Source organism: Coloeus monedula (assembly GCF_965178545.1).
Source record: "Coloeus monedula genome assembly, chromosome: 10".
NCBI classification, from domain to species: Eukaryota; Metazoa; Chordata; class Aves; order Passeriformes; family Corvidae; genus Coloeus; species Coloeus monedula.
This window is the reverse complement of record NC_138790.1, coordinates 5,314,968-5,339,081: the sequence shown is the minus strand read 5'-3', so window position 1 is coordinate 5,339,081 and position 24,114 is coordinate 5,314,968. Positions and strand designations below refer to the sequence as shown.

The window sequence follows — 24,114 nt, the reverse complement described above, 5'->3', positions numbered from 1 at the left end:
CAGTTGAAATGCAATCCCATATGTAAACAGTATTTCACTTTTTACCTTTTTTTAAACTTGAGATGAGCCTTACCTAAGATCTAAAATAATTGAGACTGTTCTTCTGAAATACTGAAAAGCTGGGTTTGGGAGGTTGTTGTTTTTATAATTTGCTTTTGGTTTTTTAAAGTATCATAGCTTAGCCTGATCAATCAGTGGAATAGCATTGGCCTGAGGCTTGAGATCTAGATGAAAATTCTGTCTGCAGAAGCTGTTCATTGGGCTCCAGTGTAACAGTTACTTTCAGGATTGCTCCAGTGACAATATTTTAATACAACTTTCCTGGCCATTCCTGCTGACATTTCTGGGTTTAGTTTGAATAAAGTACTAGAGCTGTAACCAGAGTTAGCAATTCTGTACTACAATATTTCAGTTAAATTGCAGGTTATTAAATAAAGCAAGCCAATTTCTGATCTCACTTAATGTACATTTCCAGTAATTCAGGATCTGATGTCAACAAAAAAAATGGTTTAGATAGTGCAAAGAAATAAAGTAATCAGATTATCTTTCAGGAAATGTATAGTGTTTATTTCAAAGTATTCTAACGTGGTACAGAGATAGTAGAAGGATCTGCAGTTTGCAGGGTGGTGGTTTGGGTCAGATGGACATAATGTCTGCTTCTAGAGCAGGCTTTGGCTCTTGGCTGGGATGGACTGGGGGAATTACTCCCTCCTTGCTGGGTGCGCAATTCTCCTGCTGTTCTCTGCCCTGTCTCCTTCCCCTCAAGAGCTGTGGCCCCTTTTCTCTGAAATCACCATCTCCTAATTCCTCTGAGTCTTTCCAGGCTCAGGTTTGTTCTAACGGTGATCTCCCAGTGAGAACACCCAGGAGAAGCAGAGCTCGTAGCAGGTTATTATGGGAAAACCCAAGAGCTGGTTTTGTGCTCTGGAAGTCTTTTGCCTTCTTTTACACCAGCTTTTTACCTCATTCATAGGGCAGATCACATCTGTTTCACCTCTCCAGTTGGTTTTCTGGGGTTTTCCAGTTGGTCAGGACACGTTCCAGACCAGAGCTGGGCCAGTTGTGATGCACTTGGCAGTGGCACCAGGGAGATAAAGGAACTGAAGCAGGATTCACACAGGTCATGTGTGAATGCAGTCTCTGACACGTGGAATTTAGTTAAACTGTGTTATGAATCTAACTGTAAACAATCTAGGCAACAGAAATGTCTGTGCATAATGTACGCTTATCTCCAGAGCTTTAAAGAGTGACTCCTTAAACATGGGTGGAACTCGAAGAATACGGACACCCGCTTTGTCTCCATGGACTGTGAACTCATTCATTCCAAATGGGCCTATTTTCCTGGTAATTCTGTATGTGGAAGAGAGTATGTATTTAGCAACAGCAGTATGAGTTGGCTGAGACTGACTTTCCCCATTCTGGGTCCCTTTGAGGTTTCTGGCATTAATGCTGCTGCTGCTGTCTCTGAACTGGTGGTGTTTATGCAAACTCCAAGCAGTGCTGTAGGTTTGTAATACCACTTAGGGGCAGTTAATGGAGGCTTGTGATTTGTGGGGAAAAACTTAATGTCATTTGCCAAAAAACACCCCAGCCAACCCAGAAGTTTCTTTATCCAGTATTATAGTGACATAAACGTCTAGAGAAATTCCAATAGCTCTAACCAGGAGTTGAATGGAGAGCAGTCAAAAGCAGGGAAAAGGAAAACCCTTGCATTTTGCTGCTGTTGATGAGTTTCTGATGAGACTAAGCAGCACACTCGGGGAATCCCCAAACAGACTGGTAGAGGCCAGGAGCTGTCCCATTAAGTTAAATTTCTCTTGTATTGGAACTAGATGGTCTCAGGAAGCTGTGTCACGTGTCCCTGTACTTCTGCAGTGGGTCACCATGTGTTTGTTTTCACATGAATGAACTATGTTGAGCATTCAGCAAATAATATGATTCGTGAATAAAGGTAAAGGCAGGTAAGATGCAGCAGTGTTGTTCTGTTGTCCAGATGAATTGATGTAGATGGATACAGTCCATACCAGCCTTGGCTTCAAAGCAGTACTTAAGCTGGATTCGTCCTGGGGACATCCGTCCATCTGGGTCTGCTTCTAAGATCTAAGCCCTACCATCATTTTGGGTGTGCCATTGCATTGTGAAAATTTATACTTTAGATTTGTTTATACATATATGAGTTACATATCAAGAAAAAATAGAACATTGTCTTTAAAAGGCTCAGTGAACAAAAAAAATACCATCTCAGTGAAAAAGGTTTTCCTTAACATTTGTCCTCTAAATACTATATGGCTATTCAGGCAAAACATTGATTTTTCTCAATTCTCTGTTCTAAACAATTTTTTTCTTTTTTTTTTTCCCTGAGAAATGACATTTATTGAGTTTACTGAAAAAGCAGGCCATTCTCAGTTATTTTTTTCTAAGCCACACCTTTAGCAGCAGTGTACTACAGTGTCTTCTGCCAGCAGTTTGCACAAATTTGTGGTTCATCCTAAATAAAACTAAAATAGGATGAATATATTTGGAGAGCTTGGTCTCCCCCCAATTCATTCTGTTGCCTTTCTACTATAGAATTTGGGCCTTTTTTTCTGCTCAGAAGTGCTGTCCTCAGCTTCAGCACGAATTGGTTTACAGTGAAGAATTTACTGATAGGAGAACATCTGGCATATCCAAGTGTGTAGGGATGATCAAAGTGAAAGATGTAGCAGGATATGTCTCTCGACATTTCAGTCCAAAGGAGCAGAGCCAGTGGCTCCCTCACTTACAAAGATTCCAGTTTTGAATCTTTAATGAGGTCCTCCCTGGTGTGTGTTTGAGTCTGGGAGAGTTTGGTTTGTGAACAGTCATTGTCCAGTTCAAAGCTGGTCATGCAAAACATCCCTGATCACCTTTGTTACAAATGAGTGCTGAGCTGAGGGTTTCATACAACCATAAAAACCATAACTCTCAAAAAAATGGCTGCTCTGTAGCTCTGTGCAACCTGCAGTCTGGTTGGAGGGGTTGAATTTAAACTGTACACAGATAAATGCTGGAGCAAATATGAAGGAGTCTGGATACTTCTAGGAAGCACTGCATTCAGCAAACACGTGCTGATGAATTCACCTCCTCAGCTGTGGTATAGATGTGTAGAGAAGGAGAGACCAGGTGTGCACAACCCTAGGATTTTCCCCATGAGGGTGCCTGGGTGGAGCCCCAGCCCAAGCAGGATTGAGAATACCTTGTGGGGGTGTTCCTAGAAAAGACTGGCAGGAACTGTTCAGTCAACAATCAGTGAGAGAAGTGGGTGAGACAGATCTGTTGTTCCTCAGAAAAAGCAGGGCTTGGTCAGAGAGAATTGCTGTGTGTGGCCCATGGCAGGTGAGGCTCCATGGGGAACTATGGTAGAGCAGCACCTGCTCCTTTATAGTGTCCCCAGAGAGTTTTTCCCTAGTGTCCCCAGCTGGTCTGACAAGAGGACTCCAGTTCACACTTTGATTATGAATCTTTTTCAAACCAGACTCCCCTTTCAGTGGAATTTGCTTCAATCTCATGCAATGTAATTTCCGTCTTAAATTCCCTGAGTTTCTGAAATAACAAAAGAGTGAATTTTTGGAAGCTATCAGCCTTGACTGCTGTATTGAAGAACTTGAGAATGTTAGTTACAAAGGTTCAAATATTAAATTATGAATGAAACAAACCTCTCTGTGATTTATGAAATTGCTGTTGGTTCATGACTTGAATAGTTTGAAGTGGTAAATGATGCTGCAAGAAACATTGACTGTTATTCTGGTTGGTGTATTTAAAAACATAAATATTTTTTAAAAAATTTATTCCCATTTACAAAATATTTTCTTTTTGTAAGTCACCTGTAATACGGTTTTTGATTCTGGTGGACATGGTTCCAGTCACTGATGTGGTATTTTTCTGTTTTTCAGTTACACCAGCAGAGTTGTTTCCAATGGACTGAAGGCACAAATTAATAATCCAGAACTGAAAGTCAGAGGATTGGACCCACTCATCAACAATTTAATTGAAAAACTTCAGCACTTCAATCAAGTAAGTAATTTTCCAAGGTAAAAGCATTTTATCATGCAGCTGAAGGTAAAATCTCTTAAGTGGTACTGCTCATCATATTCCATCTTCCAGGATTATAGGCCTGAAGTAGCTATGGTGTCTGTGGGTTTGTACAAAAGGCAGCTGAAGATTCCATTGTCCCAGCTGGGTTGTGAACTCCAGCGAGGCAGAGTGACTTCCCTTGAAGTTGCTCCCTAGCTGTTGATGAACTGTCCTATAGCCCACAGCCCCAGGAGCACGGAGGAACTCCTGCTCCCCACAGTTCACGCGGAGCCTGAGACTGCAGGCAAGTCATGCTGGTGCCTTTAGGAGTCCTGGGATACTCCTGGGTTGGAGGACTATCCTTTGTTTGTGCAGCTTCCTGCTCTTCAGTGGTGGAGATACAAACAGATCAAACCCAAAATGAGTCTGTAAGGGCGTGACAATGGAATTATAGGGAATGCTGAAGTCAGGACGGAGGGTGCTCCAAGATGAATTAACCTTGTGCCTTGGAAAACATTTCCTTGACAGGCCTTTTTCTCAAGCCCCTCAGTCCAAAAGGAAAGATAACCTTCCAATGGGTTTTTCAGAGATGTGATTAACCTGTGTCTGCCTCTGGCATGTATTTGGGTCCCTCAGATGCAGTTGGCATTCCTGGTGCTCCTGACATCTTCCAAAGCTGAATGTGTGATCCTCCTGCTAAGCACAGCTCTTTGTGAGCTCTAAAAGCAGCGCCAGTCGAAGCAAGCTGGGGCGAACAGATTTAACAGAGATTGATTTTCATTTAGAGCAGGTGTGTTTTCTTGTCAGCCTGGAAGAATGCTTACAGCAGTGTGTTCACAGCAGAGGTGTTTGCACATCAGTCTGCTCGTTATCTTTCACCATTAAAAGCGATGGAGCATGGGGATATAAATAGTAGGAAACCCACCCTTGTGGGTGGGGTGTGCAGAAAGAAGAATAATCTGCGCAGGTAAAACTGAGGAGGAATTTCTTAGTCAGGATGTGGGAGGTTGTTAAGGCTATGGCTGTGCCTGGGAGTCAGGGATTCATCTACTTGCTTCTGAAAAAGTCCAATCCTTCCTTACCTCTCATCAACCAACAGTGGTAAATCCATAATCTAAGCAGTAATTGTGTTTTTGTTAAATCTTGCTTGGCTCTAATGTTTTTCTCCTGTTCTGAAGGCTGCAGTTTAGGGATTCTTTGTATCACACCCTTTGATTTAACTCACCATGGGGGATTACAACAACCAGTCTGGTGCAGTACTCAATATTACAATGAAATAGACATTATGTGGTCAGATTGATGAAAAGGATAATTCATTATTTATCTGTCTTTGCATGTTATAAAGGAGAGTGTTAATTTACTTTATAAATATTAGATATATCCATCTGTGTAATAGTCCTCTATAAACACTGACAATAGGAAATAGTTAGAAATAGATTAAATTAAAAGTAGTTGCGTATTGGAAATTCTATTTCTTTGTCTGCTGTAGAAAAATAAAAATCTGCCTCGTCTGAGCTGCATACCAATTTTCTTAAGTTACATACATTTTAAAAACAGCTTTAAAAAGCACTTTTTAGCCAGAAGAATAAAATCCAGCTCTTGGCTCTGTCTCTAAGTTGGGAGTGTTGCTTTCTGGTGCTTCTAACTCTGTGTTACGAGAATATCATCATTAAGTAAATGCAACTCCCATCAGATTGAGGTGCTTAGCAATAATGGATTCCAAGGGTGAAGGATTAAACAGAATACTGATTATTGCCCTAAGATGGTTCGTTCTTAAGTACTTAGAATAATATAAAATCCTTTGATCATAATTTTAGTAAGATTTCTTTGGAGATCAAAGCATCAAAGAAGTTGCTAAATATCTAAGGCTTTCACATACAACATCAAACACATGTAGCTGTTTTCTACTTCTTGGATTTTTGTTTCAGTTGTGATATTATTGTACAAATAAAAACTGACACTGAGAAGCCGATTAAATCAGGAGTTTAAAGTGTCATCAATAGGGTGTGTAGACTGTAGAGTTGTACAGAATTCCATTACTAATTTTATGGACAAATTGATTTTTTTCATAAAAATGTATTTTAAAAATTTTTTTTAGCAATGTATGGGGTGAAATTTAAACACTGCTAAAATAAGGTGTTGTCTTTGTATCTTTTTAAGCACTTCACATTTGCAACACTGTTTGCACACTGTGCACACAGAAGCAGTCCCAGAGGGGCGGGAAGCCTGGGGAGCAGAGAGCAAAGCAGTGCCCAGAATGTGCATCCTACAGGATTCGGTGTGTCTGGGCCCCAGCAATCTTCTACAACTTAAGTAATATTGCTAAACTATCCAGAAGAAAGCATATTCTTGGATAAGAGAAAGGTGTGATGAAATTTTTAAAGGAATAACATTTTTGTCTCAAGAAAACGAGCTCCAGCTGTGCTGCATCTTTCCCTTAGGGAGCTTGGACCTGTTGGCTTTCACTCTCTCCCTCTGTTTTGCAGAGGTGTTTGAAATCAGAATAACCTGCTGCTGGCTCAGTTTGCTGAGGTTGGAGAGTGCTGTCAACTACAGCTACGTTCAAATCAACAGGATTAATTTTCCTAAAAGATTTGCCTTAGCTCAGCAACTCTTAATGATTTCTGGATCAAATCTAATCGCTGCTGTCTGTGATAGTTTCTCCTCTGCCTTCTTTTTCCACTGCTGGAGCCCAGCTCCTCCTCATCCCTGAGCAGCCTCGGCTGCAGCCGGGCCAGCAGGGTTTGGCCGCTGTGAGCAGGAGAGGCGTGGCACTGGCCAGGCAGAAGTGGCAAACAATTCCCTCATTCAAATCCCAGCCTGACAGGCTTTGGTGTACAGCAGCCCTTTCTTTGTTAGCTCCATATTACAGCTTGTCCACAAAGGTAAAAGACCTAATAACTTCATTGATCCTAAATCCTGTGGATGTGAACAAAGCTGTTGTCCTGCTCTTGCTCTAGTTGGTGCATTCTAGCTCCAGCATGTTACAAATAATCTGTATGCAAGGCATCTTCCATTTCTGCTGTCATTTAGGCTGAAATGCCAGTTTGTTGGAGATTATAGCAGCTCCTCATTTTTTTTTCATCTGGGACTTAAATCCTCACCACATAGTTGTTGTTTTTTTATAAAATGATTATGCAAATAGCAGGCTATTTTATATCCACTTGGCAAAGCTGAAAGTAAAGTGAAATTTAGAGAATATTATTCAACAATTACTGTTATTTGCATCCCTGACAGATAAGGTGGTTGAAGGGTTTATTGTAGTGGCTGATTCACATATCAATAGAGGTACTGAACTACAATTTATGGTAACTTTTAGTAATGCAAAAACAGATCAAGTGAAGTCCCAGGTGTATTTGGAAAAAATAGCAGAAATAACATCTTTTCCTCCCTCTTTTTTATGAATAGAACAGATGGGAACCCAAACTGCTGGTAAACACAAAAATCACCCATTGCAACTTTTTTGAGTACTACTTCTTGCCACAAAATCACACTTAATTGTTTTAATGTTTTTCTTCAGCCTAATGCTTTTCATAGTTCAAATTAAAATGGTTCTTAGGCCAAGGTTAAAAATCCTCAAGGATCAATTGCTCTAAAAAGAAATGAGAATGCTGGGAAAAGTGTGACTATACCTTTACTAGCAGAGAGGTATCAACATTCTCAAAGGATTATAATTCAATAAGTATTATACAAGTTTGACTTATTTGGTTTTTGTCAGCCTAAATCTACTCTTGACAGGTTTTGTGAATGAGTGTGTTTTGCTGTTGTCAGAGATGAATGCTTAGGGCATGGCTGTAGTTCAAGACACTGCAATAACCTAGCACAGAAAATGAGAGTAATGTCAAAGCAAATCTTCCTGAATGGGGACCCGTGTATTTTATTTTTTTTTCTCTGCCAAAGTCTCATGGATCTGCCAGCTGAACTAAGAAATGCATGTAAGTTAATTCCTTTTCAGACTTCTATACAGAGGATTCCATTAGAGCCGAGTTCAAAGCAACAGCACTGAGATGTTTCATACCAATAATATAAGCCAGCCATAATTTAATCCTGAAAGTGAATTTAGTTGAGTTATACAATAGGGAATAATACAATAAATAATTTAAATAGTACTTAATTTAAAAGTGTGTATTTTTTTAGACATCTATAAAATTTATTACATTATAGAGTTTTTAATGAGATATGAGTGGAGACAAGTTGGTTTGATTTTTAGCCAAAGTTGTAGCTGACTTGGAGTAGGATTCAGAATTTTCTGTTCTTCGTTTCATCCAGTGAAAGCAAGGAAGGGAAAGGCAGTCACCTGAGAAAGACTGTTGCTTTCCTACTTCTATCCCCTGGTATTTCAAAGCCCCAGTAGCCTTAGAGGTAACACTGCTTGTCCCCCCCATCCCTCCCCAAACCAGCCCTGTCACTCTCACAAAAAAGGACATTTTCACCCTGCTCAGCCAGTGAAAGCTGCTCAGAATACAGCAGAGATGTAAGTTCTCCAGGGCAGCTTTTCCACACTCTGGGGCAGAGAAGCCTCAAAGATGAGTCTTGCCTCAGCTTGTCTGCAGCCCAGGTAAAAGGGACATTTTCATTGAAGCAACCACCTGTGCAGCTGTGATGGTCCTTTTTGAATTCACATCACTGTGTAGGCATTAACAGCCCTCACCACCCTTGTCTCCTAAAGCAAACAGCAGTGATAATTTAATTAATACCACAGTTACTGGCTGATTAATGAACAGCACCAAGACAGGCATATACTAGAATAAAATAAAGATAGAATTAATGAAGCCTGAAACAATTATGTTTAAGATCTTGTGAAGACCAGGAAAGACCAAATGAACTATATGGTTTTGTTTTCTTCTATTTCCTGCCCTGCTGTATAAAAATTGTTCACCCTTATAAGTCAAACTATCACTTCAGATTACTTCATCAGTTACACAAAGCTTTTCATCCTGTTTTTTGGGGGTTTTTTTTCCCCAGATGTTTGTTCTTAATAGATTCATGGGTAGTTTTTCTTCTCCCCTGATAAGTCAAACATGTCTTTGCTCCCAGATATAGATTGTGAATGCTCAGGTCTGAGATAAGTTATGATCTTTTTCATAATCCATATGCAATGAAACAATTCATCCCAATGCTTGAAACAATCCAGCTTACTCAAAGACTGAGAACAATCTTTCTCAGTGTGGTCTCTTCTGTATGGTTTTCTCTTTCTTAGGAAATATATATATATTTATATATGTATACAAGCAGAGCAGATGACAGTGATTCAGTCACTGGGCTGTTCATCTGGAGATGTTGGATCTCCACATTCAGGGCTGGGCAGCTCCAACCTGTGGTTTTCTTCTCTCCAATCCTCTTAGATTTTAAAAAGGAAAGTAGTTTGGAAGCTCTAACCTTCATTCTGTTGTGGCACTAAAACTCCTGTCAAACCCAGAAGTTTGTCCATGAATCAGAACAGGAGAGTTCTTTCTAGTCCAGCACACTGAAAAAACATCACTGGAACACTGTTTTATGGGCAGCTGTGTTAACATTGTAATTTGTTGCTAATGGAGGTATATATAATCCCTGGCTGAAATCAGTGAACTTTTGCTGGTCTGAGGTCTGCATGTTATATGTTTGGTTTTGTTAAATATAGTGACTTGAGACATAATTAAATAATTTTCATTAGAATTGAGAAATTAGCTTTTAATTGGAATTGAGAAATTGAGAAAGTACCTCTTCCTGGTACTAGAACCAGCATCAGGATTTCAGTTGAAACAGTAATGTGAAATACTGGCTCCACTAAAGTAGAATTTAGCATTTTAAAACAAGACAAATCTAAATCTCAGTGTAAATCCAGCATATCTTATTATATGCTAGCAAATATATAATGCTAAAATGGCCTTTTATTATTCATGTGTTGTGTCTCAGAGTGTGCTGTGCTATTTGTCTTGCAAGCCTTCTCAGAAATTATTTGCCCAGATGGACCATTGTATGTGTTTTGTTTTGCTCATTGCAGGAAATTAGTCTTAATAAATCAAAATCACATCTTGAATCACAGTAATGACTTGAGCCAAGTGGGGGAGAGGAGGGCAGAGCTACTGTTTCAATCTAGAACTGAGCCAAAGCATTTCACATACAGAAAAGCCCAGCTTGAAGAGTCTTATTCTAAAAAAAATAAATATGGGGTCTGTCTCTTGGTGTGGGTGCCCAGTTCTTCTTGCAGCTGTTAAGTGCAACCTGAGCCCTGGAAGTGTTTTGGATGCTCTGGTGGAATTACTGAGGAGAGGATGGTGGAGGGATCTGCTGTGACCTGACCAGGGGAAGGTGGGAACATGAGGGCTGGAGTGAGCACCCCAGGCCAGGCAATGATGCGAGCATGAGGCATTTGGGGCATGAGGGAGAACTGGCAGGTCTTGGAGCATGGGATTGCTGCCCAGGGCAGGGAGGCAGCCAAAAGGAAGCTTTTCCACCACTAATGGAGATGCTGTGGTTTCTTGCCACCCCACAAGCAATGCATCACTCTGGTAACTGCTCTCTCTGTGGTGTGGGGTGCTAACCAAAGTCTGCTGTGTTACTGTTCAACGACTGCTAGGAATTGTTACTGCTCTTGACCAGCACTGCCCCTTCCTGCGGGTCATAGAGGGGAGGACACATGGAGCTGGCCTATTGGTTTGGATGGTAATTGATATTTTTATAGACAGAAAGTCAGCAGTCATCGTTGAATTAATTAACTGAAATTACAAATTCTCTTTTATGTAAATACTTCTTTTGTTCTTTTAACCATATTTTTCTGATCACTCTGGTAATTGTGAGTTACGTACATTGTTCAAGTAATTATCATTAGAAGTGTGATCATGGTATTTACTTTTGATCTAATTCCTGAAGTACAATAACATGCTTATTTTTGGAGGTGGTAAGTTTAGCATAATAGGAAAGGAAAGCAGAGATTTATTGTTTTCTTTAGGGTAAAGGTCTTCAAACAACTGATTGATCATTGTCCAAAAGCAAGAAAAGGGTCATTTTCCTCTCTTTCTGTTCCACTACTGAAGGAAGCAGACAGGCAGAAAAAACAGTGTAAGAGAATAGGACTAAAGGCCATCTAAATCCCAGACTTTTTCTGTAAAGCTCAAGTGGAGCTGCACTGCTGGTGACAAGTGGATTAATGAATACTAAATACTGAAGTATTCATCCACTTACCAGCTAAAGCAAACAGTGTGGTTCCAGCAATAATTTGGGTTGTGTTGTAGCACAACTTGATGAATCAGACCTGGACTGGAGAAGCCCCAGCTCAGGTGTCCCTCTGAAAGGTTTCCATTACCTGGATGCCCAATGTTGCTGCCCAGTGCCAGCCTCAGAAGCTCCCTGCACAACCCAGCAGCTCAGGAGCAGGTCATGGACAGCACCTGCAGCCCTCTGATTTGTGTTGCTTAACTGTGACAGCTTCATGTGAGTTGTTTCTTACTTGTCTGCCCAGGCAAGCACTCTTTTAATCCATCTCCTCAGTGTAACTGCAGTGTGTAGGGAGTTAAAACCTGTGGATGTTTGGTGCCATGTGTGTTCATGTGATCAGTTATGTACTTCTTGGAGAGCAAAGGAAGAGCTAATGGTGTGAGGTGAGGTTGTCCACACTTTCCAGTGTCCCTGTGTGGTCTCTGAAGGAGAAGATAGGGCCATGAGCAAGGTAGAGGAATTCTTGATCTACCTTGCTCTTCTTCAGTGTCTACTGCCTTACCCTTGGAATTTAGAAAGCAAGCCTGTATACTGGAGAGAGGCCATGTCAGGAAGAGCTTTTCTCTTCTGCTAAGGGAACCATTCACAAGTAATGAGTAAATAGGAAAGACTAAAGGAAACAATCTTTGTTTCAGGCAGAACCACTGCTGTGAAACAGCATTATTTGTCAATTTAAAGAAATTCAGTCTTAAAATAGGCCTGTTTTGCTTCTGACGCTCTTGCACTGTTTTGGTGTTGTGCACAGTACTTGTAAAGGTTTGAGTATATTATGTCTCACACAGCCCTTAGCCAGGCTGAGAGGAGTTCACCAAAGTGAGAATCGATCCTAGGTTATAAGACTTGTTTCCCCCATCTCTTGATGAGTTCCTCTGCCAAGTTGGAATCAAAAAAGCAAGATGTGTGTGGGTGCATCAACCCAATTAGTAAAATCAAAAAATGCCACTTTGGCACGATCACTGTTGGTACTGCTCTTTTATCAAAAGCATGGTGCAATTCTGTAATGGCCACAGACCTCCTTGAGCTTCATTTCAGTGTGTTCCCCAAAACAAGGGGCATCTCAGTGTTCTGGGTGCTGAGCAGGGTGGTTGGCTGGGCTCTGCTACTGCAGGGAGGTCCCATCCTGCTCTCTGCCCCACAGGCAGGCTTGGGAGGCCATCCTGACACAGAGACATCTCTCCTCAAGTGTAGCTATTCGTGCTTCTCCAGGGAAACACTCCTCCATCAGTAGCATTAATTCTGTGTGGCTGACATCCTGTTTTCTCTCATTTCACTCATCAGAATTCCCACAATGAGCTTCCCATCAGATACCAGAGGCTGAGTGTTACCTGCCAGCCTTACCTGCCTGCTGGCTAGCACTAAGTGCAAGAGGACCATCTACTAGGGAGTATCGCTTCTCTTTATAACTGTTTGTTTCTTATTTTTGTCTCCTTGCTTTTGTGTCAAGACTTGGAGATTTGCAAAGAACATGAGTTCAGCTAATACAAAAAGGTTTAGTAGGAATTTTACAAACCTTACCACACTCTAGTTTTCACACTCTGTTACTTTTAGGAGCATATAGCTAGTCTTTAACTTCCTTACTTTTTTACTGGCCTTTCTTACCCATATTGAAATGTTTTGGTCCTGAAAATCAGCCTCGTTTGAGTCCATTTTAAAATAATTTGGTTAGTTTTATTATTTAAAGGCACAATAAACTGAGTGTATCAGCTGATTTCATTCTACTCTAGACAGTCTGTGCAGTTTGCTCCTAACTCAATTCAGTCCTGTGCAGGTACAAGGCCAGCATGTGGGCTGAAGAGGAAAACGTAGCAAGGAATGTCTTTGGTCATAGGAGACTATGGCATAGTTTTCCATAAACAGTGTTCTATCTGAATAGTTAGAAATCATGAAAATCAGCCCTTCCTCAGACTTCAGTAGAAGTCTAGGTCCCAGCCAGCATTGTATGGGCTGGCTTACATGGTGCTTAAATGACAAAATGCAGAGACCCCCACAGAGCACTGATGGGAACGGCTGTCATGTAATAGTCAGTTGAGATTGAAGACTTTTTTTTCAAAGTGCATTAGCAATAAAACTATTTTTAGAGGCATATATTTTAATTCTGAGTCTTCTATCATCTTGTACCAGCATTTACCAGACTGTAAAAGTTACTACAGAATAATAGATAATTTGAGATTGGAAGGGACAGTCTGGAGACAATCCAGCCTTCTGTTGAAAGCAAGGCTTTAGATTAGATTATCCAAGGCCCTGTAAAAACAGGTCCTGCATAATTCCAGAGGGAGAGGTTCTATCTCTTCCCTGGTGCCCCTCTGCTTTGTGTTTGTTTGCTTGCTTATCTCTATGAAAATAAGTACACTAGTCTTAAATACCTCAGTTCTTCCTGTTTATTGTGTGTATAGGGTTTGGCTTGAATTCAAGGACAATAAGTCTTAGGCACAGAATAGGCATTTTATACCTTTATACACTGAAATATGTTCTAGTGTATAAAGCAGGAGCATTTATGTGACTCAGTAGTGGGATACCTGGAAGTTCCTGCTTCCTGTAGGAAAACATCCAAAGGAAATGACAACCAAAGCAGACAGTATGTCTCCGTACCTTGCATGAAGCAGATTCCTGTTGCAAGTCCAACCTGCCTGGATTCCCTCCAGCAAGGTGGACATAAATAAATGGAGAGTACTGATTAAGCAGCAGCAACCTCATTTTCAGAGCACAGAATTTGCATACACTGGCGGGTTGGAAGAAAATTTACTGTGCACATGGTGCTGGGAAAAGCCTGGGGTATTACAGTGAGAAGCCATTTGCTCATTACTGTGCTTTTGAATAGCAATGAGGTGTGTGTGTAAGAGCCTGTGTGCCACAGCTCTGGTGGGTTTGCAGACATCTCTGCCTCCTGAACACAAATGGGACTTCTACCTTTGATTGTGATTTCATGGTGGAAAATGCTGCTTAAAGATTTGAGCTCTGTAGTCCTGAAAACGTCCAGGCCCACAGTTTCTATGCCCCTAACCACCTCAAGCTTTGGCTAGCTGAAGTGTCTTGCATTGCAAATATGATTTATTTACTATGCACTGTTCAGTGACACCTCCAATCTATCCTGCTTCCTGGGACTGTATGCATTTTAAATGAGATAATACATTTATTTCATTTGCCTTTTTCCTGCATCTGAAATGAGCCTGTGCCTCAGTGCAGTTATGTGGGACTGGGTCTATTTGGGGCTGAGTATTCCCAGTCCCAGATGTCATGGATGAACTTGTCATTATGCAGAACAGCCACCCAGGAGACCACTGAGTTCCTTCAGAGATGGGGAGCCTTAGTGTTGCCTTAACACCAATAACAAAGTGAGAAATGAGAGGCAGTGAATAATACAGTGCCACTTCACGTGTAGAAATTGCACACCTCCATCACAGTTTTGTGAGGCTGGCTTTTGAGCTGTGCAGAGACACCAGGTGTCACTCTGGAGGAAAGTCAGCCTTTCCTCAGGGAGGAAAGATGGGTCTGTTACCACGTAAATCTCACACAAGTGCTTCCCCCATTCCAAAGGTTTGACAGCTGCCAGTGCTCAGTAAGCATGAGCCTCTCACAGACAAATGCAGAAGGTACCTGCCATGTTGCAAGGCGGCTGTGGAGTTCTCTGCCTCTTGCAGCAACTGAGAGCTCTCAAGAAGTTTATGTAGAAACGTTGGTGAGTGTTTGCGAAAGGTAACATTGGTCTAGTAAAGCAAACAAGACCCAGCATGTGTAACCATGCTCAAGCCCAGAATCAATCTTTACCTGTGTCCCTAACTTTAAAGATGTAAATAGTTCCACTGGCTATTCACACTGTGTGTAATTACAATTATATGCCTGCTCAGAAATAAAAAGAGACGCAGGGCTTGTGAGCCTTCTGAAGTTTTACTCTTGGTGTATTTGTTGGAGCAGATGCTTTCTTTGAGAGGATAAATGTAAATCTTGGGGCTTTTACTCCATCACCCTTCTCCATTAACAATAAAGGGAATCTGGGGAGGGTCCTTTGGCAAGGCTCACAGTAACCTGTGCCAGCCCACTCTCATTCAGCCCCCGCAGTTTGCTCCTCATCAGAAGCCTTTATTCAGCATGGCATTTAAACACACAGCTCACTCAGCCATCCTGTGTCAGTGTGTGAAGAAGTGTTTGCTTTACTGATGCCGAGTGTACTCCTGCCGAAGTGTTTGTGTGTGTCAGGCTCATGGGAGTGTGCAAACCACATCACACAGACACCCCTAGAGAGACAGGTAATGGGCTTGAATTGTTTTGAAGCAGCCACAATGTGTCCTCAGTCTTACACAGTTTGGTCATATCTGAAGATGAATTTAAGTTGGCCACATGATTTTAACATATGTAACTAAAAGAAAAAAAAACTGATGTACACAATCTGTTGTTTCCAACATTTAGAAAAGGTTTCCAGCTCTAATTTATTAATAATTCTGATATGGAAGATTTTTTTTTTCTATGTGATGAGGACTTTTTCACAGTTATAAAAGTATGTCTGATAACCAATTGCAGTGGATTTAAGTGATAGTCAAATTTGAACAGAGCTTTTAATAGCCAGAAGCAAATAACTAGAATGTAGCCTGCTGATAAGGAAGCACAGAGTGTTTTGAATGCTGCCGTATGTCCAGATACAAGTAATCAGCCTTGCAAACAGAATCAGAAAGTGCTCAGCATCGTTTCAGGGCTATGTCTTATTTGCTTTCAGGACCTGTAAGAGGAGTCTCTCACGGCAGTTTTTCAAAGTGACATGTTCATGGGAGTGAACTGGAGACAAACAATGTCATTATTGGATAACATAATGAAATATGGCTTGTGCTTCACTGCAGTAAAATGACGCTGAGCCATATTTGATGTGGCATTTGAAATAAGAGAATCTAATAATATTGAATGGATTTCAGAAGGGTAAATGGAAAGCTTGAGATTTGTCTTAGGCCTTATAATTGGGGCTGGATGAAGTCATAAAGAGAGGGGAGAGGGCCGGGGGCTGTGGCAAGCTGCAGGCACTTTGAACCCCTTGATGAAGCTGACCATTTGTGCCAGTCCCTCAAATAAAAGTTTAATGTTTAAGAGCTGTGTTGCATGAAGTTCTAGTCTCAAGGGTAATTCTGAGTCATGCAGCACCATACAGAAGTTCTAACTGAAGTGTATAAAATTAATCACTTTGAGTATTAAAGTTCAATTTTGGACTTCAGTTAGAGTGTTTATGAACCATATGAAGCAATATTATACTTCCTTATTATAAAGATTATTTCAGTTATTGGTTAAAATACTTTTTGAGGGTTTTTTTGTCTAGCTTTGCTAATCACTTCCTAGCACTTGGTAGACTACAAATTGCACACCAGTAATCAGCCATATAGATACTTTGTGTGTTGTTAATATGATATATTAACTAATAATCCAAACAAAATATAATAAATTGCTATTTAATTCTGAGACGGTCAAGCAGAACTAAATATATTGCATTACTTTGAAAATGTGAATAATTTCTTTTGGAAATAAGAAGTTTCTCTTTAGCTTCTAAGCGTAATGGTAAAAGCCAGAAAGTCATGAGTGCACATTCAGGAAACGGGGTTAGCTGGTCATAAACCATCTCAGGTCAGTGGCAAAGGAAAAGCACTTTACAATTTCAAAGGCAGCAAAAGTAAGAGAAGAAAAATACTGAAGAGAATGAAGGAGAAATTATGACATGTAAAATTCAATAAGGAAAGCTAAATGGTGCAATGTAAAACCTGTGACAGCTAGGGCCCAGGACAGCAAGAACGTGCCTTATTTAATAAGGAGGCAAAAAGTAGCTCTGTGCAACATATCAATTCTAGAAAAGGTTTTGAAATTTTTGGTCCCTGTTCTTTTAGGCAGCCCAAGCTGTCCTGCCTGTCGGCTCACCAGCCTGCTCCTCCAGCAGCATTTGAAAGTGATGGAGTCCTACCACATTTCCACAGCCAGTTTTAGCTGGCAGGTTTCTCTCCTTGCCCATTCCTCCTGTTTCAAAAGGTTTTGGACTGCACTGACACATTAGCACATATTGCAGCTTGATTCCTGAGAAAAGATTCTTGGAAGAAATGCCTGAGAGTGATGCACGCTGAGCATGTGAACAGGGGCAAAGATTGCAGGGCATTGTGTGCTGCTTGGGAATTTTCTGAGCACAGACTTTCAGCCGAGACTCTGGCCTGGTGCTGTTTTGATTAACTGAGAACAGGTTTATGTTTGGATGCTTTTTTTTATCAGTTCAGGCAGGGAAAAACTTGAATGACTGTAATCTGGCGGTGAGCTAAAATAGTTCTATATGAACTGTCAAGCTGGAGTTAAACCGATGAGCAGGAGGTAAAGCGTGTGTAGTTGCTGTGCTGCCTGCTGTTAGGCTCTGGCAATTTCAGAGAGTTCATATGATCAAATACATTAGTTCCTTCTGGCTGGTACACAGAGGAACAATAAGATCATTTGCTGGAACCTCAAATCCAAGGAAATTTTGGTCTGTGGAGAATACCTGAGGAGATTGGTTGCATCCCAGGGCAGATTTCAGCCACATTTTTTATGGGGGATTAGAAGGTAGCCTAAAAGAGAAAGTCTGGCCTGGTCTCTTGATATTGTGGTTCTGGGTGTCAGAGAGTGTTCCCAGGGTGATCTAACTGTGGAGTAAAAATGGCTGTGGACAGACTGTAGAAAATAAGAGGAGGCACTGGTTCTCTCCTATTCTCATTTTTTCTCTCTCCCTTCTTCTCAATCCCTGCTGTAAATGAAATGTTTAATTTTGCCCATGGTAAGTGGGTGACAGGAGCAGGGTGGAGCAGAAGCCCCATGTGTGTGAAGCAGCCCATCTGCCTGTGGGGGTGTGGGTGAGCCTGTGGACATGCTTCTCCAGGGAAGATTCAAGTGCGCGGAGGATGCAGTTTGGGGATGTGGTAATTCACTGCAAACCCCAGAATTCAGGTCAGTCTCAGCATCCCTCTGTTCTGGTTGTATCAGCCATTCAAAGTGGTCAACAATAGGAATTTAGCCGAGCTGAAACCTCAGCGTGTGTCAGAGGGAAGAGCAGTAAGAGGGAGATTGAGCAAATTCACAGTTAGTCCCTGGCTTCTGCCTTGGATTTGGGTTAAACCCTTGACAACAACAGCCACAAGCCCATAACAGTTACATTGCTGCAGTTAAATCAGCCAAGTTTCTCCCACCATTTTGGAAGCCCTATAAGAGAGGTGGGAGAAAGCAGTGTTAGTCTGGCTCCTGAAGAAAAAATGGCATTGATTTCTTAAAGAACACAAAATCCTGAAAATTCAAACATGCTGTATTTTCATGTTCCAGTCTAGGACTAAACAGAAAATAGCAGCATGAGTCCTGACGACATGAGGAACTGAGGATGAATTTTGTCTTTTTCCGCCCAGTCTCTCCCTCACCCCAAAATGCTCATTAGCACCTGCAGATCTGCAGTGCTTGGTGGCAGTTAAGTCTGTGATTTTAGGGTGCTGTTCCTCACTGTGGCTTTATACAGAGTTTTAGATGAGACAGACATCAGATTAAATATCTCCAACAGCTTGAACAGGCTTCCATCATATCTGGACTTCGGTGGCTTTCAGAGAGGCTGTCAGCTGTAATCTGCTGTGTTGGCATCTGTGTATGTGTGTATATGTATGGGTATAGCTTTGAGCATCACAGATTGAAAACAGCAGAATCAAAAGCTGCTTGCTCAGTTGGATGCTCACATGCCATTGCAAACTGTCAGTAGGTGGTTACCTGTGGCTGTCACACTGAGAAAATTTTTTTTTCTCTCTTCATCTCTGAATGAAGACAAGTGGCTGGTTATCCACAAAGTACCTTTTTCGATCATCTGCTACGCTTATTTCTCACACAGAGGGTTCACTCTGGACAGCAGCATCTTCCATATGAATCCTCTAGGCCCACTGCAGTTCCATGGTTGGTACTTTATCTTTAAAAAGCATCTTATACCTTCTACCCTGCCCTCTGCTCATCTTCATGTATAGTTTATAATAACTGTTACTTGAAATTCTAGGCAAGACAACATCCTCTCTTTAGGGTTTCTAAGCTCATTGAGGGTTTTGGCTGGATGTCACTTTTTGGAGCACTGCTCTAACATGAGACAAAAGTCTGAGCTGCATCTGATGGCATTGCTCAGGTTCATTTGTTGCCAGGGTAATTTAGCTCCTAAGACAGAGGTCAGAAATGCCTGTTCATGTTTTTAGATTAAAACATGACTTCCCAAACCTAATTTTGCTATGGCTTTGTGGAGCTGCATCTGTAGGAGACGCAGGACTGTACATGACTGTACAGGCAGATAGGTTTTGGCTCAAAGCTGCCCTTTGTACATGGACTAGGAGAGGGTAACTCCCTCTAGCACCTCCAAAGCAGCAGCTGAGTTCTGGGTGTTTCTTTGTGAATACTGTTTGAATTAATACACAAAGTGCTCTGCACATCCCAGTGGAAAGACCCAGTATAACTGGTCTTATGGCATTTTAATATAATTTAGTGGATATTTTCAATCTACAAGCAAGAATTTATGTTGTTGAGTGTTTTGGGATGCCAAGTTTCTGCACGCTTCTGTAACTTTAAATTTTACCCTTGTAAAGTGTGACCTTCACAAAGGGTGCAGGTCTGAAAAGGATTTTCTGTCCTTGAGATCTATATTTTTCAGGTCTTTTGGGAGTTTTTGTAGACACACTCATTGTTCTGGATTCTTTTAATTAAAAAGGTATCGAGAGCTGCCCATTAATTCCTTGCTATTCTCTGTTGGCCTGCCCTATCTGATATTCATTGTGCAGTAAGATTGTACTATTTAAATTCAGATCTGTGCAGCATCCTTGGAGCTGGTTCCTCTCCAAAAATGAGAATTATGTGGCTAATTTTGTGTGGTATCTTTAAATAGAGGCATCTTGCCGCTCGTTATTTTCTTTGAAGATAAAGGTTGCCTTCCATCTCTGCTCAGATTGTAAGGGTATAACTTCAGGCAAATGAGTGTCTTTCAAAGGGTTGGGTGGTTAGATTGTTTTGTTTGGTTTTTTTCCTCTCAACATTGCAGAAAATGTCAGATTGTTGCTGCTGTTATAAAGCGGATAATCTTCTCCTATAGTTGCAAATTCTTTGTGTTCTTTTAATAACAATTGAAAAAGCTGGAAAGAGGAGAAATGGTTGCATCAGAAATAACAGGGAAAGTTCACTGGTCAAAATGCTGCTCCCATGCCATATCCATGTGTCAGAAGCTCAAGTGTTTCTTCTGGAAGCCAGGGCATAGGCCTGGGAAGTCTTTGCAGCAGATGCCCAGACTGGAGCGTAGGGGAACTTCCCTTCACTCCTGGTCGTGCCTTGTAAGCAGTGGGTGAAGCCTGAGAACTGCAGGGATTGCAATTTGTCCCCCCCATGGGACTGGCATCCAGGTGCAGGGAGGGTCAGCACGCCCTGCTCAGCATCAGGGAGTGGGCAGCTTGGTACATTGCTCATCCTCCCAGAAACTCTTGAACCTGTCAGTCATTTCAACCACTGTTTCAGCCTCAAAAAAAAAAAAAAATTGAGACCATGGAAGTTGGAGAATAGGTGTTTGGAGAGTGAGATCCTGCTCAGTGCCCTGCTAACACAGAGGCTGAAAGGCTGGCAGGGTGGGTTGTGTTTTATATCCCAAAGAATCCACATTAAGGGGAAGGAATGAGGTCTCCACATGGCTCCGCTGCGAGAAGAGCCTCACTCAGGTCTCCTGCTTCAATACAGGTGAGGTACTCCAGCCATGAACACAAAACCAAAGGTACTCAGGCTGCATTCTGCTTCCCACAGAACGTCTTGTTCCATTTGTGCCTGTGTGTTCAGTTGGGCTTTCCCTGTTACACTCGGCAGTTTGGTGAACAAAAATGTGGATAAACTTGGCTGGTTTCTGGGCTAGAGAGTGAGAACAGTTAAACTCCTTACTGTCAAATAAGTGAACTCTACGTGCCTGTTCTTACCCTTTCCAGGCATTGCTTTCTGCTGTCTCTTCTGGGGGAGTGTAGATTGATCTGCAGCCCGAAACACTGAAGATTTGAGTGTTGGTTTTTGTATTTGCATAACTAACACACTAATGAATAAGAATTGTTAAGAGCTTCACTTCCTTGAAAGGAAAATGTTATCTCTGTATTTTTCATAGCAGAATTTGACTTTCTCACATAGTGTACAGTAGCCTAATACATGATCTTGGACCATTATGAGGTAATGGCTATGTGCTGAAAGTTAATGTCATTTCAGAAAGGCCTTGCTGTGCTGAGAACTGCACATTCCTACTGTTTCCAGAAACTCTAAATTAACAGCTCGGGAGGGAATTCTCCCTTGGATGTCACCTTTAAGTTTCTGTGCTTTTCTGTGAATTGTTCATTTTATTGAACACATTAGACTGTAAGTTGTTATATTGTACAATTGAGGGGTGATGTCATACATTTGACAGCTGTCAGTCACGTGTCATGTTTTTTGGACTGAAAGACTCTGACTTATTAATGTTTCAGATGCCACAGAGCCTCTTTAATGCTTCATATGCAAGAGAGCTTTGTTAGAGAACTCTCAAAAATATAGCTACTGTTTTCACATAAACCAGCAATGTGGCAATAATTAGCAGTGAGAGATGATTACTATACACACTGAAAATGATCTTCAGAAAGCCAATTCCATGTAAGTGCAGTTCCCAGCTTAAAATAAAGGAAAGCTGAGGTGTTCAGGCGGGCAGGAAAACGACCAAAGAAATCCAACAGAAATCCCCCTGAGTTACTGCCTGCAGTGCTACAGCTTTCAGCTTGTGATCAAGAAACCAGTTACTGTAGCCTGTGACTTTTGGGACAGATTTGTCCAACAAATTGTGCAAAATTGCAACTTTTGAAGAAGCCCAAAATGGGAAGAAGGGGAATGTGTCTGAAGCAGCCTTCAAAATCTAAGCAAATATATCTGTTTGCCAGTCAAAACATGATTGTTTCTGTAAGTTCATGTGCCTGATATTTGGATGCATCCTCCTGAACACTGATTTAATGGCTGGAGAATAGAAACCCGTTCATTCCACAGGGTTTTCATGAGGGAGTTTGTCACTGTACAGAGCCAGAGCAAGCCTGTGGTGGGGAACATGAGTCCTGAGCCTCCAGTCCTCCTTGCAGGCTGGCTCCTGGTCAATGGGGGCAGACTTTGCTGTCTGGCAGGGCAGCTCTGGCTGGGATTCAGTGGTGTGGCATATCCACATCCCGGGCTGGGAAGCTGTGATGGGCTCTGGGAAAACTCTGTCTCTGTTTGGAGGAAGTAATCACTTGGTCTCTCAGGTCTCCTTAACACTCCTTAATCTGTGGCAGTAGCAAATCCATGAAGTCAGCGAAGTAACTCAGGGCTAACTAAATTAGGAGTAAGATCAGGGCATGAGAACAATTTTGGTTCTGGAAAATAGCTCAAAAAGTGCCTCCTTTCTACACAACTAATAAGAGATATCAAGATACGCACTGTAATCACGGTTTAACTGGAAGCTGTACGTACATGACACGTTGCTTCATAACATGATATACTGAAAAATTCAGAATTCACAAAAGTTGCACTCTGATTTTCTTGTGCCATTTTTTTGAACACGTCTCTGGATACTTAAATAGAGGCTTAGGACACGTAGATGCTAGAGCTCAAAACCAAATGCTGGTAGTTTGAACTCGTTTGGGTTTAGAATTCCATTTCTTTAGAGAAGAGTTGTTCTGACTCATGCTGAAAATCAGAGCCGTGTATTTGATAGATAGATAAATATGAAAGAAAACAAAGAAAAGAAAGAGAGCGAAAGAGGAGAGAAAGAAAGAAAATTCAAGCCTGCTGTAATTACATTTTGGGTGTTGCTGACATTTGACAAGTTTGCCTATTGCAGATTAATGGCAAAGGTAAAGAGTTGGAGAACAGGCAAAAGGTTACCCATAAAGAAAAGAAGAAAATAAAGAAACAAAAAACCTTTTCAAGGAGGGGAAAAGCTCTAAGTTTTGATGGATGAACTGCCAAAGTTTCAGGAGTTCACATTGCTGAACATGCCCGAGTTGGGAATGCACGTAGGAACTGTCCACTGTGTTTGCACCCACAGCCCTCTATTAGGAGTCTTGTGTAAACAGGTTTCCTCATGAAGTTTCAATACCTCTGTTTCTGACAATGATCCAGCAGGGGGAAATGCCAAGGAAGCAATGGGAACACGTGTTACCTGCATCTATGTGTTTGGTCCTCCCAAGATTTTCGGCTTCCTTCACATTTTTGGGAATCATTTGCCACTTGCCAGTGGAAGAGGGGCTCTTTTCAGGATGCAGTGGTATTGAAGCCTTATATTTAAACCTGTTTCAAAGATTATATTCATTGTTTGTCCTAGGAAAAGGAAATGCTTCAGAGAAATATATAGTTCTGTTAAAAAGGGGGGTTCCTTCCTTTTTTTTTTGGTAGCTATTGTTTCATTAATCATTCAGTGCCAAGCCTTTGCACAGAGCATTGAGTGCCAGCTCCCATTCCCATGTGGAAGTGGAAGGAGCCTCTCTGTGTAAAGGCCCTGAAATCTCTGTTCATGTCCCACAGAGAGGAGAAAAGTCATGTCACTGAAATAGTGTTTTCTTCTTACTCTGTATTCTGCGGGAGAGGGGTAAGGGTCAAGAACTCCCTGCTGGCCTTGCCTAAGGAGAGACACATGTCCTACATTAAGTTGTACAAGGTACTTTTAAATGTATTGTATGGAAGGTGTGTAAACTGGTATGGAAAGGGAGGGGGAGAAAATGCAAAGCCTCAGTTGAAGCAGTTTCATGCTTCGAAGATTGTGCTGTCAGATGGTAAATGCTGTTAAGTGTAAACAAGGAAGACTCTCTAATTATAATTTTGCTAATCCAGACAGAAATAGTTGATCTTTCCCACTCCCTGAGAAAGGCTGAATAGGTTAGT

The 24,114-nt window shown here is 41.4% G+C and overlaps 1 protein-coding gene across 1 annotated transcript in view; it reads left to right on the top strand.

Annotated features, from left to right (window-relative positions):
• The window catches only part of LOC309576577 (glypican-5-like), a gene marked incomplete at its 5' end in the record, with an annotated part of 330,180 nt that overhangs the window by 187,361 nt on the left and 118,705 nt on the right, over window positions 1–24,114 (top strand). The window contains one exon of the mRNA XM_082287977.1: window positions 3,912–4,032. Within this exon, the coding sequence (XP_082144103.1) occupies window positions 3,912–4,032 (121 nt within the window). The remainder of the gene's footprint in view (window positions 1–3,911; window positions 4,033–24,114) is intronic.